The sequence below is a fragment of the Elgaria multicarinata genome, chromosome 9, assembly GCF_023053635.1.
Source record: "Elgaria multicarinata webbii isolate HBS135686 ecotype San Diego chromosome 9, rElgMul1.1.pri, whole genome shotgun sequence".
NCBI classification, from domain to species: Eukaryota; Metazoa; Chordata; class Lepidosauria; order Squamata; family Anguidae; genus Elgaria; species Elgaria multicarinata.
Genome location: NC_086179.1, coordinates 28,484,386 through 28,503,423, shown reverse-complemented (window position 1 = coordinate 28,503,423; position 19,038 = coordinate 28,484,386). Strand labels below are relative to the sequence as shown.

The 19,038-nt window shown below is 40.4% G+C and overlaps 1 protein-coding gene across 3 annotated transcripts in view; it reads left to right on the top strand.

The window, feature by feature from the left end:
• Positions 1–777: 777 nt before the first annotated feature.
• NT5DC3 (5'-nucleotidase domain containing 3) overlaps positions 778–19,038 on the top strand; it is a 56,404-nt gene continuing 38,143 nt past the window's right edge. For 2 of the 3 annotated variants that reach the window (XM_063133397.1, XM_063133398.1), the window contains exons 1-5: positions 943–1,051; positions 11,673–11,857; positions 14,407–14,481; positions 15,928–15,983; positions 18,490–18,580. In XM_063133397.1, coding sequence (XP_062989467.1) covers positions 1,000–1,051; positions 11,673–11,857; positions 14,407–14,481; positions 15,928–15,983; positions 18,490–18,580 — 459 coding nt within the window. In that variant the 5' untranslated portion in view covers positions 943–999. Of the gene's footprint in view, positions 1,052–11,672; positions 11,858–14,406; positions 14,482–15,927; positions 15,984–18,489; positions 18,581–19,038 lie in introns of all 3 variants that reach the window. The other variant, XR_010025798.1, reaches the window with a different exon arrangement.

The following is a 19,038-nucleotide window of genomic DNA, read 5'->3' as shown; positions in this document are numbered from 1 at the left end:
GTCTATGGGAATGTGAACTGTCTCAGTTACATATTGGCTCAAGTAGCAGGGGCACCAGTAAAATGCCATGCTATTTCAAAGGTGTGTCCCAGCATTCATTGCTCTGCAAAGGGTATGTCTCTCCTATAATGCAGCGCAGCTTCTTGGAGCAGCAAAATGCTTCCATTTCATCTCGCACATTTATTTATTACATATTTATACCACCCAACAGCCAAGGCTTTTTTCAACAGTTTGCAATTAAAACCACAATATACAATATATGTATATATCAAGATTTAAAATGTTAAAACTTTTTAAATGTCATATAAAACCAGAATAAGTTATAGTCCAAGGAACGCTTGCCTAAAAAGATAGGAGGCGTTTGAAGGATGGTACATCTTCCATCTCCCGAACCAATAAATAAGACGACGATGGTGAAGAAGAAGCGCTGGGGAGGGAAGAGGAAAACGGGCAGAGGCAGGTATCACTTCTGACGTCTCCTCGAGCGTGCGCCCTCCCCTGAGGAAGGGGGCGGAGTTTACGCGTAGACACGCGCCGCCGCCGCCTCTGCGTCCTGCCCCCTAGTTCCCCTCCAAGAGGCAGACAAGCAGCAGGGAGGCGTGGCCTGAGGAAGTGACTTCAGCCGGCGACGGCGGCTGTTGGACAAGCAGAAGAGCCCGGGCCGGCGAGGAGGTGCTGCTGCTGCTGCCAGGGCGGGCGCGCTCGCTCGCTTGCTTTTCCTCCTTCCTTCCTTCAATCTTCCTTGCAGGGATTTCTGGGGAGTCGCCAAAAGCTGCTGCTGCACCACCAGTCATGGCAGCCACGGCGGCGTCTGCCGCGAGGGTCTTGCTCGGGGCAGCGGGGAACGCTGTGGCGGCTCCTGTTTCTTCTTCTTCTGCCGCCGCCGCCTCAGCTCGGCTTTGCGCCTGCTGCTGCAGCGGCGGCGGCGGCTTAAAGGCAAATCCCTACTGCACGCTGGCCCCGCGGCAGCAACAGCAGCCCTCTGCTCCGCCTCCCGACATGAAGAACTACCTGTGGAAGCGCTATAACGAGGCCAAAAAAGTGACGAAAGGTGAGGGGTTTGTTTTTTAAGGAGGGGGCGGGCGGGATCTTCCCGGCAGCAGGGCGCCTTTCCCTCCCCCCCACCTTCTGCACCGTTAGGGTGGCCTCAGCTGTGGAGCTGGAGGGAGATCGCGCCTTCGCCTGCTCCCCTTAGACTACATGCGACAAGTTTTTCTTTCTTCTCTTCCCCCCCCCCCCTTTTTTTCTCTCTTTCATTCGGATCCTTGTGTGGCAGCTCTGCAATCAGGGTGACTCCGCCGCCGCTCTCTTAAAAGTGCTGGGTGTGTGTTCTGGGATGATACCTTTTTCCAGCTTCTAAATGTGGGACAGGAACTCTCCGTGGCCAAGGTCACAGGGTCACGGTCACGGTAGCGGGTTGAACCCAGAGCCAGCGTGGTCTAAGGCAGAGAGCGAGCCAGACTTCAGCCCTGCAGGATGTGTGGTGCATTTACCCGAATCCCGAGATCCACCAACCTGGTGCCAAAAAAAGAAAAAAGAAAAGAAAAGGAGCGGGGGGAGACATAGAATTAAAGGATTTTGAACCCAGACATTTTCTTTGAGTACCATAATTGAAGGGAGCTTACAGCCTTTCCGCACACAAATCCACTCCTGCTTAGCCCAAGCTTTCTTCATTTTGGCAGTATGATTTAGGGCAAGAGACAATCATTTTGTTCCTGGTATTAGATAATTGAGAGTCAGGAATCCTTGCTGATCTACTGAAAATCACCTACACTCTGTGTTCAAATTGCTGCATGGCTATGAAGCTCATGTAGATGACTTTGGCACTCAGCCTAAGCCTACACAGGGCTGCTGTGTGAAGAATCAATTGATGGGATAACCCCTGTATGCTGCCTTGAGCTCCCCCTAGGAGGCAAAATGTGTGAAACTGGCAAAAAGACTGGCCTGCCCAGGCGGTAGCTGCCATGTGGTGCAGGTGTTGGCTGTCAGTCTGTGGTGTGGTTTAAAATGGGAGAATGTGGTGGTGTACCAAAAGCCAATTCCTGTGCTTGGAGCTAGCACATTTTCTTAGGTTTTATCCCATGCCATAGTTGTGTGAATAGGCTGCCAGGACACCTGGGCATAGACCAAAGGCCAAAACAGATATGATGTGGAAGATACGTAATGAGATCGCTTAACTTCTCGCCAGTCTTTGTATTTCTTTCAGAGTAGGACTAATAGTAGCTCTTTGTGAGTGTGGTGGCAATTTAGATCAGGAAATGTGTGTGTGGCGGGAAGTGGGGGAAAAACTATTAAACTGGGGGAGAAACTATTAAACATCTTTCTCTCGTAATTCTCCTGTTCCAGTAAAAATCAGAGGTCTAGTGGCTACTTTAAAATGGTCTTTATTAAAACAAACAAACAACTCAGCAACAAAATTGGGATATGGATCCATTGCATCTGTTTTGGTCCTCAGGTATCTTTTCTGTTGTTTAGCAGGCAACGTAACATTTTTGTAGTAAGCATTAAGCATGACTGCAAGCAAATCCAGATGAACAGAAGAGGGATTCTGCTAAAAAGGGGCAAAACTATTCAAGTTGGAGGCAACATGAGTGAGAGGTATTGGAGAAAGTGATGACAGATGACTTTATTTACTTCATGTAGAAATAGAGAAAGTTGTAAGACTTTTGCAGAGCTTTTTTTAAATTAAAAAATACAAGAGAGACTGTTTTAGATGCAAACAACCTGGCAACATGGGGTGACTTTATGTATTGCTGTTCCTGGAATGCACCTGAAAAAGATGAGGCCTGAATGAGTTACATTATATAGGTATACTTGTCAGGGTGATGGGATTGATTGTTGCTCCTGTTGAGGGTACTCTTGGTGGCAAACCTGGGCTTGCTGATGTAACGTGTAAAATAGCCCTTGGAGGGTGATCACTGAAATGTGAAAGTAATCATAGTATATTCCTTAAGAATAAATTATTAACTGGCTTATTGTATGAATATGCAGTAATTATTCTGTGTTTTCTAGTCAGAATTGAGGAGCCTACAGAATGTTGGAGAATAGCTTGGGTGTGAAGGTCCTTCCTACACTCCTGGTTTGGTACACTAGTGCCATATCAGAAGTCTAGAAAGCACTCTCAAAAAGAAGGCATTGTGTCTGTTCAGACAACAATGCCATGGTTTGGCCACTAACCCTTTTGAAGCAAATGAGCATGTTGAAACTGTGGTTATGTAGCTATCGTGGTAAAGAATGGTTCACACGATGCTTTAAGCCATGGTTCACACGACACGCTAAGCCATAATGTTTAGCTCAAAATACTTAAACCACCGTGGCATAGCATGTCATCTGAATAGGGTCATTATGTTGTGAGATGATGCTTATCAAAAAGAAAGGGCTTCCAAGCAATATTACCCACAGTGGCCCCAAGTTTGTCATCCTCTGTGATGAGAAATGTTATGGTCAACGTGTGTGAAATACCGTGTGGCTTATGCGTTCTGAGCAGTTGGAGCCCAGACACATACACCTCTATAGAAAAAGTGAACAGAAAGACATGAGAGGCCTCCACTCACCTCTTAAGGCAGGAATGGTCAACTGTTCTGACCTGGGGGACGGATTGCCTCCTGGGACACCCTTGGGGGGCTGGATTCTCTCTCTTCTGAGCACTCCTCCCTGGCACCATTAGAGTCCCTTTCTAAAAGGCATGGAGAAGATCTCTCTATTCCTCTCTGCACAGAGAAAATTTCTTTGTGTCTCTCTCCGCTGAAAAAAGGCACTAGAGAAAGGTAGCCTTTCTTCATTGAGCGTGTAGTAATAAATGGGAAGCTGGTCTCTTACCTCTATCAGTTGGCATTGAATGCTGGCTGGTAGAGGAGGGGGAGAATGGAATGAAGTATCCAGAAAAAGTGCATGCCTGGCTTGAACCTTCAACAGAGCATTCTATACTGCAACATTTTGTTGGAGACCCCTACTGGTGCATAGTTGAGTACTAGGTTAAGGCCCTAAAGAAATTGACAAGTGCTCATAATGTGCAGAACTGTATACAATGGTGGCGGCACACATTCACTAGTTAGTCATTGCAATTTTACGGTTAACAAAGCAATCAATATTTAAATCATAAGTGATAACTTTAAAAGGAAGAACTGTAGTGAGTGCTTGTTTGATGTTGAAATAGTAATTGGGAGACATAGGTTATTGACATGGGCCGCTCAGGTTAGTTTCCATTGTGGTTGGGAAGCTAAGTCACATAGATGCTGCCAGGATTGGAAGTTCTGCCAGGATTGGAAGTTGTGGCTAGAGGAAGCCAAGGTAATCTAAGACTCCTAGCATGAAGGTGATGTTTCTAGCAATCTTGGCTCTTCTAGAAAGTTTGGGGGTGTACTAGGAAATGGAGACCATTAGGTTCTTATTCATGCTTCTTGATTGCTTCTGAGAAGCTGTTTTGCTACCAGCTCTCAGTTTAATTGTAAACACAAGACCCTCGGTAGTAAATGAATGTTAATCATTAGTAATTCTTGTTTCCATTAAGTGATTTATGTATTGGCTGTCTGTCCACTTCAGTGAATTGTTGGCAGCATTGGAGAACGTGCTTCTTTCTGGAATTCAGTTGCCGGAGCTATGAGGAAATGTTCTTTATTTTTCTTTTTAAAAATGGGATGGAAGAGACATGGCATTGTTCAATCACGTTAATATTGAGCCTCCCCAAGTGAATCACTGAGGATGGGTTTGTAGTGATAGCTAAGTCTAGTTGAACACAAGGGAATATATTCACAGGTGATACTTCCTGCCTTTTTGTCACCCTACGTCTAACAAAGGGCTTGCCCACCAGACCCTGAAGTTTGCCCAGTGACACTTTTTTTCCTTTCACAAGATGCTCCCTTTTAGTCTAGTTGCAGTTTATCCCTGTTGGTGAATTTCACAAAGTTCTGGAGTTTGTTACTGTCTTGAACTTATTGTTGGCAATTACCTTGTCTTATCTAGAGCAGTCAAAGGAAACTGGCAAGGCTGTTGGTGTGTTTTGTTTCGTTTCATTTTACCTTTTGCCTTTTAAGGAAGAAATGCCAGTATTTTCTAATCTAAATAAAGGCTTGGGACACAGGGCGTTGCTGGAGGCTAGGTGGCCATATGAGAGAGTCGTACTGTAATGGAGAAACCAGCCTCTAAAGATCTGTGTGTAAATTATAATTTATCTACTGTATATTTATCCAGATTTTCAGCAATGATTGTCTCCCAAAGTGGCTCACATCAATAAGAGAGAGACAGATCCTTTAATCAGGCTTACAACCTAAAATGACAAGGTGGTGAATTATAAGAATGCACTTCTCCCTTGGTTTGATATTATTCCTGGGAAGTAGAGGGTGCAGCCTGCCAGTGTCCTAGGTCGCCTGGCTGACGGCAGAAGCCAGATTATCATTCTCTTTTGCTCTCTAGTCCTAGTGCATAATAACACAGTTGCCCCACTAGGTTCCTGTGACATGCAGTTCCATCTTATAATAAATTATATTGTTAGAGCTGGAAAAATTGCAGAAAAGGGCAACTAAAATGCTCAAGGGGCTGGAACATCTCTCCTATGAGGGAAAGTTACAACAGCTGGGGTTGTTTAGCTTGGAAAAAAGGAGTCTAAGGGGGTACCTGATAGAGGCGTACAAAATTTTGCAAAATTATGTGGAAAATGTGAATAGGGAGACATTTTTCTTCTTCTCTGATAATACTAGAACCGGGGTCATCCCATGAAACTGATTGGTGGGAGATTCAGGACAAATAAAAGGAGGTACTTCTTCACACAGTGCAAAGTTAAACTACGGAATTCACTACAAGATGTAGTGGTGGCTTGGAAAAAAGGAGGCTAAGGGGAGACATGATAGAGGTGTACAAAATTATGCATGGTGTGGAGAATGTGGATAGGGAGACATTATTCTCCCAATCCCATAATACTAGAACTCGGGGTCATCCCATGAAGCTGAGAGATTCAGGACAGATAAAAGGAAGTACTTTTTCACAAAGTACATAGTTAAGCTATGGAATTCACTATCACAAGATATAGTGATGGCCACCAATTTGGATGGCTTTAAAAGGGGTTAGATACATTCTTGGAGGAGAAGGCTATCAATGGCTACTAGTCCTGATGGCTGTGTGCCACCTCCAGTATCAGAAGCAGTAAGCCTATATACACCAGTTGATGGGGAACATGGGTGGGAGGGTGTTGTTGCACCATGTCCTGCTTTGTTGGTCCTCGGTCATCACCTGGTTGACTACTGTGTAAACAGAGTGCTGGACTAGATGGACCAGCATGGGTCTTTTTATGTTCTTATGTAGTTGTGTTGGCCATGAGAAGAATGATAACATCCATATTAGGGGAATGCCTTTTATTAAGCCAACTTAAAGGTAACAAAAATAGTGTGTAAGGGTTTGAGTTCTCCAGAACTCTTCATCAAACAAAGCAGAAGAGTAAGGGGAAGGAGAAGGAAGAAAAACAGTGACAGATGTTGAAGCAATGAAGTCTGCATTTGGTCAGTTGAAAGATGGAATGTGGACGGAGGTTGTAGTAGACATTCAAATTAGCCTCTTCCAGGTGCTGTAATCGTTTCAGGTTGCAAGTGTAGAAGAAATGCCTGTACTAACTAGGGTGGTGTGGAAAGTTTTGGGGAAGAAAATATTGTTGTTTAATGCTGGGAAAATTCAGTTTGCTGAAACAGACGTGCTGGGACAAAGATATCCAACAACTGTGAGTTCCTTGTACAATAAAGCCTTCCAACTCTACTATTCTGTGATTCTATAGCTAGATGCCTTGCAGAAAAGATCTATGATATTCATTGCTACAGAATGTTGTGATCAGCAAAATGTGTGGAGGAGAGTCTGATGAGGCCTAGCCATTTTGTGATATTTTCCAGGGCCTTATTTTAAATATGTCTGCAGTAGTTATATATTCATTACGCTTTTCTATTATTCCCGCCAGTGCTAAAGGGGGGAGGGGAGAATTGATCAAGAAATACTGCTTTTATGACCTTGTAGATGCTAAATATTTGCCCAAATATAAAGTTTGTTTAGGTGTATAATTCTAACAACAGCTTTAAATCTGTTGCTTTATCATTCTAGTTTGGATTCAAAGGTTTCCTTCCTCTGAAGAAAGTGTTCCTTGAATAGAAGGAGGGAACCTTTGGACCCAATCCATTATAATTTATTTGTTAACCTTTCATGATGATAAGTTGGGATATATATTACATATTACTTTTGAGGTCACAGCTGCTTCCAAACTACTGGCATACATGTTTCTATATCATGAAGGTGAAAGCTTCAATGCAGGCCTGTCTCTAGTGGTGTTACTCAATTTGAATATCTTTTGATAAGGATTATTTCATCTTCAGGCAAACTGTTGAATTCTGTTTTTATAATCAGCTTTGATGTTCTGATCTATTCTGTACAATAGTACATTTAAACTAGTTAAAACTATCAGGCACTTAAAATAGTGAAAGAATATTGGGAATCCATTTTCCAAAGTAACGGCACTTTAATTTGTTTTCAGATGTGAGTCATTCTAAATAATTGGCTTTGAGAGAGAGAGAGAGAGAGAGAATATAAAGTCAGGAAAAACCCAATCAAGATCTGAAATTGTGTATATGTGAGACATCTCCAGAAGAAAACCAAAATAGATAATTAAGTTTTTACTTTCTTCCATATAGCTTATTTTGCTCAGTGCCTGTGTTCATGCTCTGGAGATCTATCTTCAAGAGTTCAGCTAACCTTGAGAATATCTCATTGGAGGTTTCTTCTAGCTGATAAACTAGCCTGGGGTACTAGAATAAGAGAACTGAAGATGTATCCAATAATTATATCTTTGCATAACAATTGAAACATTAAATCAGTTGTGAAGCTAAAGGCCATTTTACAGCTGCAGTTTGGCAGGGTTTAAAAACAAATTGTATAAAATAAAGATTGATAGTGATTTACAACTCTTTCATCTTTCAGCTACATGGCCTACACAAAACTATACTGCCACTACAGACATAATCCTGAAATTGCCTGCCCTAAAAAGGTTGTTTTGTATTACCCCTGTATTTTTGCCATACACAGGGTTGGTGTCCTCTCTGGAATTGGATCATGTTAAGTATCTTGAGACTAACTCTGTGCTGAAGTATAGCCCCTCTTGGGATTTTATTTAATTAACATTCTGTACTGGGGTTGAGAAGAACCCGTACTTCGGAAACTTGTATTTCAGAAATTTTGGAGGAAGGTCAGGATGGTGTTAAGATGGCTGAGAGAGACACATGTGTGTGGTCATATGGAATGATGATGAGAGATGAAGGGCTCACCAAGAATAGTCTGGAACTTGACTTCTATGAAAGTACTTGGCCTTGATGTATGTGAAATAAGAAGAGTGCCGCTAAGCATATACAGAGTGCATTCTGTCACAAACTTTTGTTCCATGACTAGTTTTATTGGAAGGCTGCTTGGAACTGGAGATGGAAAGGGGCTCTGGGCCCCCTGTCCTCTAACTCAAAGTGAACTACCAGCCAGTCTCATGTTAACTTCCTCCACCGACTTCTTTTTGCTGATGGTATGGAACTGGAGAAGTGATCCCATATCTCCATTTTCAACCCAATAGCAAGAGATGGTACCTTATGGGGGCCACCAATTACTGACCAGTTCCGTCAGATTACAGATTGGTAGTTTACAATAATGCTTGAGCAGGCTAGGGGTTTTCGGGTGTATTTCGATGTTTAGCTAAAAGCTTATTCTAGTTGTTTGGTTCAGTTGACACATAAAGCAGACTTCAGATTGTCTCTCAAAAAAGAGAATATTCTGTGTTCCACATCTTCCTGGAAGCTGGGGGAGAGAGAGAGAGAAATTTCAGATATTTTATAAACAAGCCATGGTCACTTGTTATGAGCTGCAGTGTGGGTGCCATTTACCTAATCACCTATGTTAGTATGACTTGTGTCATCTGAACCTAGGCGGCATGGCTTGTTGGAAAGGGAAACAACCCACAAATAACTCATGGGTTGTTGTTGGGTTATTTGATGGTTGTTTCCTCTTTCAATAAACCATACTGCCCAAGTTTGGATGACACAACAGACTGTGCCTTGCAGATGGTTAGGCAAATGGCTCCCAGCATGTGATGCAGCATAAGCAACCTATTCTGGCTTATTTAGCCCATGATGATCGTGCAAACCAGCCCATTATGTATGAATTGGGATTTGGAAATTTTATCACACAAACTGTGTAATCAGGATTTTATACAATGTTCATGTTAGCTGTTCTTCGGTGGTTACAATTTTAAGAATATGTCAAGCCTTCTAATGGCTCTGTGCTCCATTTGCAGCCAGAAGTATACATCTTGTTCTTACTTTGTCTAAGTGAGACAGATGCATAGCATTCCTGTTCTAAGTTATGGTTCTTTCAAAACACTGCCTCTCTGGTATGCATTTTTTGTTTTGGCAGATTACCTTATGCAGCTTCAGGTTTTGGGTGCTATTTTAAAATATATTCTTCCTTCTACCTAATTAGGTAAGGATTTTCGAGCAATGGCTTTGTTTGACCTACACTATTGCAAGACTCAGTTAAGAAACTATTTACTTTGGAAGAAAAGATATGAGAGGTAGTATAGTGTCAAGCTGAGCTATGTATCTGAAAGTTTGTTTATTAAAAACATTTGTGTGCTGCCCCGTAACAACATTTTCTGGATGGCTTGTAAGTTAAAAATTATTTAAATGCAAAATAAGAGTTTTTATCTTATTTAATATATTTCTATACCACCTTTTTGCCAAGTTGGTTTGTACTTTTTAAATACTAAAACAAACAAACTTTACCAAAATCACCCCTAACAGACTGCAAAGGTTCCCCATCTGGCTCACAGGGGCTTGGACCCTGGGCCCTGTCCACTGGTCTAGAGGCTATCAGGGACATGGGGAGAGGATAGGGTAGAGGAATTCCATTGTTACTTCTGACCTGTGACCCATCTTTGCTCCACGGAGGCTTTCCCCGGATGGGAAACTTGTTCACAGTGAAACCAAGTCCCTGACCAAAGCACCTGGCTGGTGAATGGATAATGTCAGGTGGATGGCTCCATGCTCTGATGTCTTCTGGCCTGTGGAAGTCTCAATGGAGGTCATCCACTCCCCATGGATACAGTTCAGTATTCCTTCTGAGTACTGGCCCTTAGATAGGCCAAACAGCACCATCAGCGCAGAGAAGGTAGGTATCAGCAAGGTTGGAGGAACCCCAAGGTTTGCAGAAGTACAACAATTTTTTTTGAAAAACTCTTAACGGGGAAACTTCCAGAACAGTTCTGTGTATGAGAACTGAGAATGCTCAACGGCCACTGAATGTCCAGGGTAGGGAATTAAATGGAATATCCTGGAAAAAGGCATTGCTGACTGAAACTTTGAACATGAGCTCTCTACACTGCAAAATCCTTACTTCTGCAGGTCTTGCTTTGAGGTAGTGATGGTGACTGTTCTAACTTTAAGGTAGAAGAATCTTTTGAATTTAGCCTATTGACTGTTTTACTGGTCATCTTTAGCCTTTGTAAGAGACTGAAGCAAAGTGTTTCTTGTTGTATTTATTATCTTAAAAACCATTATGGATTTCTTTTCTAAACATAAAATCCAAACACTTTTTAGTATTTATATAACAACCAAGCTATTGTATACCTATGTACTAGCTTTACGGTTTACTTTAAATGTTGGTTTAGTTTCTCCTTGCTGTATGCTGTAAACAGAGTAAGTTATTCTTCCAATTAAGTTTATTCAGAAATAGTTATGGGTCAGAAGCAGAGACAGGAAAGAAAAGAAGTAAACATTTTAATTCCTTAAGTTAGAAGGAACAGAAAACAACAAGTGATGGCTATATCATGAACGGAATATTTCATTAAGGGTAAAAAATATCTTAACAGCTAAGTAAAAGTTAATTATAGGTTACTTTTGTTATTCAGCTTGTATTTTGATTGATATCCCAGTTTAAAGCCACAGTACAATATAAAACCATGCATTTAATAAATGCAAGAAAAAATCAAAAGCAGAGACCATAGATGAGCAACACTTACAAAATCATATACTCACTTAGCTCAGAGTAAGTCCCATTAAACTCAGTGGAGTTTACTTCAGATTGGACATGTATAAGAATGTACTGTAATCAGGCAACCCCTGCTGGGATAGAAATGTATTCACCACCTAGCAAAATACATTCTGAAATGTGACCATCCACACTTCATGAGGCAAGGAATTCCATAATATTGATGCAAAACTGAGATTTAAAACTGGGTTTCTGGTTGAAGTCCATCCCTGAATATTCTTTTTTTAAAAATGTCTACTGTTTTTAACTTTTGTAAACCACCCAGAGACGTTCAGCTATGGGGCGGTATATAAATTTAATAAATAAATAAATTCTATTGACTACATCCTCTCTTCCTTTTGTAAGTTCAAAGTTTGTAATATTTCAACAAGGTACTGAATCTTATTTTAGCAATGTATAACGGCATAAAACTCGCTCCGTTTTCTGTCAGTGCATTCCATTAACTTTTGTAAACCGCCCAGAGAGCTTTGGCTATGGGGCGGTATATAAATGTAATAAAATAAATAAATAAATAAATTTTAGAGTGCACTGTCTGTATGTTGGAATGATCGACATTTATTATTATTCCTGTAACCTCTGGAATCTCCCCCCCCCTCTTTTGGTGTGTGTCTTTTCCACAGACTTGGTCCCTTCAATCATGAGTAACTTGCTGAATCCAGATGCTATCTTTTCCAACAATGAAATGAGTCTCTCAGACATAGAAATCTATGGCTTTGATTATGACTACACGTTGGTCTTCTATTCCAAGCATTTGCACACATTGATCTTTAATGCTGCCCGGGATCTTTTGATCAATGAACATCGGGTAAGCTGTGGGTTTTGTATTTGTTTTAAATGTACAGGGAATTCTAAGATGCTTAGAGCTAGTTCTAATTACATTTTTTCTCTAGGGAAGAATATCCCTGGAGGAAAGGCATATGAAAAAAAACCTATATTGCAGCAGCTGCAACAATTATCTACCAGGCTCCGCAAGATAATTGTTGCAGGAACCTACTAATTGTCCTTCATGTGTGTTCTTCAGTTGGTAGTAGAGTTGTGCAAGGGTTGTTTAACCCTCGAATAACCCACAGTGGCTGGGTTCGGACAATATATCGCAACTGCATTGGGGGTTGCACATTCATAATGGTGGCCTCATGTGCCATGGCCCATTGTGGGTTAAATAACCCACAGTAAGCTCAACGTGTTGTGTGAATCAGCCCACAGTTTTGATGTCTATACTAGTACCAGGTAACCTTAAGGTTTGATTGTCTGATGCCTTTATTTCATGGTACTGCTTATTGGTATGGATTGACTGAAATCAAGAATCCCATCTCTAAAATTCATTCATTTCTTGGGCAAGCATTCACATGAACTGGTTGCTATAACAACTAAAATGGTATTGGTTTACAGCTAAATGGGATTTCTATGCAACCTAGGAGCATAATCCAAAACCTTTGATCATGGAGCTCACCTGCCTTTTTGTATAATTAGACATAAATATAGATTTAGATCTTTTAGATCTTTGCTTGGTTCTCTGTGTCTCTGCATACAATCATCTACTTGGAAGGCTAAGGCTGCAATTGTATGTCCACTTATTTGAACGCAAGTCCCATTGAACCAAGTGGGATTTGCTTCTGAGTAACATGCATAGGACTGGGCTGAAGTTTTCATAAGCAAGGGTTAATAGTTACAGGGCAAAATAGTGTTTCTCAATGAGATGGAACATACATATCCATGATATTAAAAAATCATAATTTGGAAACTGAACACACTGCAGTGCTCTGCTAGTTGGAGGTCATAAAATGGGAGTACAAGAAGCATCTCTTAGTAGATTTTGCAATAGATAGGATCCTAGATATGGGCTCTGGTAATAATCCTGATGTGATATAAAATAAAACCTTTGGGATTCTAGCATCTCTGGCAGTTTGGTAGTACCTGGGTCCAGTAGGAACCTGACATTAATAAATGTAGTACAGTGATGTATATCACTTTCCGCAGAAATCAAACTTGTTTCTATATGGTTCTCTTTTACAAGAAAAAGAGTACTTGTTCAGTCAGTAGTTTAGATTCTTCATGGTCTCTAATTATGTTCTTGTTCTAGTCTTGGACCTCTGCAGAATTATTGAAAATCCTGTCTCGTTACTCTTATTGAAATAGAAGGCTGCAGAAGATAAAAGAGAAAGTCAGCCTTTAATATAATGTGTTTGATAAAATACTTTTGATTCAGTCTTGTGAGATTGTGCCTTCTTTAGCATGATTGTATTAAATTCAGATTTCCTTTTAAATTGAATGATTCCTAGCCAGAAAAACTAACTGTAGAACTGTTTAATCCATAAAAATGATTTCTACTCATTGTGCTTCTTGACCAGTAGTTGAGTAATATTGCTCCAGTGACGGTCAAAATTCAGCTAGTTGACACTAGAACGAAAAGTCTTGCTTGATAAAGGCAGATATTCTTTTTGAAGGTATCTTTCTAGCTAAAATGCTGTTGAGGCCAAAAGACCTCTACAGCACTGGTAGAAATACAGATATTAACCCCCTCTGTGCTGCTTCATCTGGAATATTTCTTTCCACTATCTGAATTGAGTTCCCAATGCTGTATATTCCAATGCTACATTTCTGTCCAAATGTCAAGGGCTATATATACACATGTCTATAAATACCTCTACAGTAGTAAATAAATATCTCTGCAGAAGTAAATTGGAAATTAGATCTTTACACATAATTGAATGTATTCTCCAAAATATTGGTGCTAATGTTTCGTTTAGGAGTGGAACAAAACTAGTCCTATTTCTGTATCCTGTTTATTGAACTTGGGGTTTCTGTGTGGACTCCTTTTTGGGGTACAGACCATAGCAAATTACAAAAGCAAGTAGCTGTGGTTTTGTCCTTTGCCTCCCCTGGTTAACAAAGGCTGATCTGCAGTGTAATGGAATGTTCATAATTCTAAATTTTTGAGGGTAAACTGTCTTGAAGGAAACTAGTATAGAGAATTTCTTGTATCTACTTGTATTCTACTTTCTGGGACTACCATAGTAATATGCTTAGAGGTTATGATGTACTTTTCCAGATAAAATAGTAAACAAGTGAGGAATTCGTCTGTTGCCATTCTTTGAATATCCACTTTCATTGGAGTATGATGCATGGGTCTTAGCTACATATGAGTACTGCCATAAGCTTTTGTTGTAACCTTTGCAAAAATGGCATTCATGCATGGCCTTAGAAGACTTTCTCCACTCCCATAGAGCCATAGTGGATAAATAACATCAACTAAGAGGAATAGCTGGTCTTCTTATCTGGACAAGCTCTTAAGATATATTTCATATGACTTGAGTTGTCTGTTAAAACATTTTTTAAAAAATCTTATTCTGCCAGTATCCTGCAGAAATCCGGAAGTATGACTATGATCCAAATTTTGCAATAAGAGGTCTACATTATGATGTACATCGGGTAAGTATACATGATTTCATTTGAAAGTCATTGTGTGTAATATGTTGTCAGCCTTTCCTAATGCTTGATCAGATCTGTCAGTATTTGTGAGTAGTTTAAAATAAGTGCAAGTTACCTTAAAGTAGTTATGTTGCCTGATTTGGAAAAGAACATCTATTATTTATTTGGAGTAGTTATAATTGCCTAATAACCAAAGTTCTCAAGGTGGTTTACGATATATTTTAAATATAACAAAATAGATGAGAGTTACCTGGGGCAGCGGGACTGGGGCGGGGGGAGAGTTCCCCCAAATGTTCTAGTTGCTATTTTGTTTCTGAATCTCTGGGCTCTGACAGATCTCAGAGGAAAAGTACTTCAGCAAACAAGCATAAATAAAAATAGTAAGCTTTGAAATTCACTGTCACAAAATGTGGTGAGAGCCACCAATTTATGTGGCTTTGATTGTCACATTGACAGATAAGTCATGCAACTCTGCTGATCTTGTGGTTTGCCTCCAAATTCAGACAAGATTGTTTACCAACTGTGATTTTAATCTCATTGCATACAACTTAATATGTAAATTGCCAACACTAGGCACGTATTTTCTTAACAAATTACTTTTGAGTTTGCAAAGCTGTTAGAAAGCTATTCTCAGATAAGCAACAGAACTACGAGACACATCAGTAGTAGTAGCAGCCTGGGTAAAGAAACCCCACCCTATAAGGAACTAACATGTGGCTGCTTTAATAACAATTTTCACGCTGAGTTCTCCTCCCAAGACCTGCTGTGGCCCTGAGATTCAGAACCAGAGTAGCTGTCTGCTTGTGAACAACTTTGCACTGTGCCTCTTGTGTCTGCTACTAGCAGCCAAAGCTGTGAGAGATCAGCAGCAGTCTGGGTGAGGAAACCTTGCCCTGTGAAGGACTAACATCAGGCTGCTACCACTGCCATTTTTTGTCTGTCTCAAATCAGCTACCAATCAATTACTGTTGAAAGCAGAGTTCCCCCCCCCTCTCCCCTGTCTTTCTGCACACTGTGCATCGTTTTATAAACCTTCATAAATTCCATTTCAGTGTTGGGGACCCTTCAGAATGGGACTGGAGGGGGAGTTTGAGAGGGCACCTGGTGAAGGTGCCTGAACACAAAGGCAGGGCACGTGTTAATTCAGCCAAAAGTAACCAGAAGCTTTCAGGGTTCCAGTATTGCTAATGATCTGTGGCCTGTATATTGCCTACTGTGGAGTGTTGATCCGATTAGGCTGCTCTTCTAATAAAGCTTTATTTATTTATTTAAACATTTGTATCACGCCCTATATCACTGGGATCTCAGGGTGGCATGCAGATAAAATCATACTTCTGTTTGGAATCTTTAGCTGGAGATACTAATTAAAGGGGGTTGCCTGAAATTTCATCAAAACTGTTTTGTGTGGATTATAAGTTTCACCTGAAACCTTTTCTTGGTTTTAAGGCATTATTGATGAAGATAGATGCTTTTCATTATATTCAGTTAGGAACCGTATACAGGTGAGTCTTAATTTGCTTAGTTTGCACTAAATTGTTGTGTGTGTGTGTGTTTTAAGTGTGGGCTCTGAATGTTCAGAATCCACAGTGGTAGCAATATAACACAGTGGAATGAGCCCCTGGCTGTGTTAAGATGGCATACATCCCCTTTCTTCCCTTTACGTGAGCAACAAAACAAACCAGGAAGCTGCTATTAACCATAGTTTCCCATTACATCCATATTGGAATTGGAAACTATGGTTAATGGCTTCCAAACAAGCTAAGATATAGAAGCAAACTTTAAACCATGGTTTAAAACCTGGCTGGTACAAAGGGAGGAGCAAAGGAGCTATGTGTGAGTATATGAAGTTCATGCTTATACTGGCTAATTAACTCTCATTTATAGCTTATTAACTGTGTAGCATAGTTCTCTGCTGGAATGTCTACCTAAGTGAAAGAATAGTGCTTTTATTGTCTGGACTAGTCAGATCTGTTCGCTAGCTTGTGTGGTCGGAGGAGAGTTGGCTGGCCATGTGGTACTGACTAATGTTCTTGCTTCCAGCTGCTAAATTGCACTAGAAGACTGCTAAAAATACTTCAGTGTTGGTAACTGATCTTTATAAAAAGCTACACAGGCAGTAGCTTTTAAATCTATTTCAATGTGGTACTTACCATTTTAAAAGCCCCCATCCCATTTATGGTTGATTAAATGTAGTGGCGAATACCATGTTAATTCTGCAAGCAATCTTGATAGCATTTCACTCTGTTCAAGTCAGGTCTTTAATTACATCTGTCTGGAAAAATAAATCTTCTCCTAAAATTGCATTCCTCCTTTTTTACCAGGATAGGAAAGTTGGTCGCCCTTTTGATGGTCAGTTCCCAAAATCCTAAATACTCTTTGGTGCACATTACTTTACTGAATAAAAATAAGTGGATCTTATACATTAGATATATTTTTATAATTAAAACAGCTAATGCCCAGAATCTACAGTATTTTAACTGTTTCCTAGCACATCAAGGCTGCAATCCTGTACCCACTTACCTGACTAGGCATGCCTTTGGAATGCAGTGCATGTAGGCTTCTAGTGGCGATTCCTCCACTCTGCGAGGTCTTCAATGTAGGAAAGCAATAAAACAGATTCCCAAGATACCTTATTGGGAACTTGAACCCAATTCTGCTTTGCACCCTGCAAATCAAGATTATAATTGAATTTGACCTTTCTGTATTCTGCTCAATCCTTCAGTTGGGAGTAGATGCACGTTATAGGTTCACGTGCCTCCAACTTAACTACCTGGTTCTAACTCACAGTTTATTTAACCCAGGGGCTGTTGACTTCTGGGTTGTTGTGATGCGAGAATCCACCTCAGCTAGTAAACCATGATTTGTTAACTATGAACAACCCAGAAAGAGTACCCATGGTTTGTTGTTGAACTGTGAACTCTGGGTTGTTTAAACCATGGGTTGTTGTTATGTGTGAATCCAGAACTGTGGATTGCTTGTGGATTGTTTTGCCAAGCTACATAGGTGGTGGACAAGAGTAGTTAAAAATCCCAGCCACTCTGCATGCCGTGAGTACAGTGCTGCAAAGGCATTTGGGATACAGAGAGGGAGTGTGTAACGAAGGATGGAAACAAACAATGCAGGGATTGAGAAGACAAACCATGGTTTGTTCGATTATCTGCCAGGCAAACACTGAATAGGACAACAAACTATGGGTTACATAAACTATAGATTAATATTATGTGTGAAACAGGTCACTGCATACCACTGCTAAGCAGAAGAAAGGTCAATATGAACTCTTTTTTGTATCATTATTATTATTATTATTATTATTATTATTTATTTATATAGCACCATCAATGTACATGGTGCTGTACAGATTATACAGATTATCCAAAAGGTTGCCTAGGAAAGGAAGGAAAGACAAAGCAAACCCTGTTATATAGTTAACTTATGGCATGTGTCTTTTGTGTCTGCTTTCTGCTGTTGGTACTGCTTGTACTGTGGCAGCCTCTAATCCCGATGATACAGTGTTAGTAAATCTGTACTGTACTTTAAAGTCATTGAGGCTGAACTTCATGAAAGTTGAAAAGGAATTGGCTGTTATGCGGCCATAACTATTTGCTCATCTGTGCTTCATGAAATAATATTTAAAAGGGTGGGAGACTTGCTCTCTATTGAAGATCTGAATGCTTTTAATTACTCAGTTTTGCCCCCAAGCAGACGCTAATTTATTTTGAGGATAGGAATGAGAGCATTAAGATCCACAGTCTGTTCCTTATGTGTTGGTATGATAGAACTTGGCTTGCTTTGCTGACTTAAGACTTTCAGTCTGTCTCAGTTGGCAGTCCACAGTGTTCCTTGCAGAATGTGTGATGTCAAATCATGGCTAAAGTATTCTGAATAGTTAAGGCTGGTCTTTTGCTTGTGTAAGACTAGAGAATCTAGGGTTTTTGTATGTAAAATCTCCATATTGCTATGTGAAGAACTGCTTCTCTTTGGCACTGAAGCTGCTTTTGCTTTTGCCAGAGGACTCAGTGTTGTTCCAGATGAAGAAGTCATTGCCATGTATGATGGGTCCCATGTCCCCTTGGAACAAATGAGCGACTTCTACGGGAAGGTAAGTGTATGAGCCACGCTATGTGTATATGAACTAACATTCAGACAAGACAACTTGATTGGATTTATGTTCTTTTCTTGCTCTATGGTAGCTTATAGTGACCCTGAATTGTATCCAATATTGTATCCTACTTAAGTAGACCATTGAAATGAATGGGACTTAAGTTAGAGTAACATTGGATACGATCAGCTGTCTTGGTAGTTCAGTTATATGAATGGTAGTCCCATTAAAAGAACAGGTTGTTTAATGGCTCATAAATAGCTCACTGAAGTCATGGAAAAATGAACGTTTATGGAAAAGATGGCTGCCTCTTTCCAATGGCATTGGTGCTCATTTGTTGGTTTCAATAATAATAATAATAATAATAATAATAATAATAATGTAGAAGAAGAAGAAGAAACAGTCTTACAAAAGTCTATTAGATCAGAAAGAAACGTGCATAAGGTTTATCTATTCTG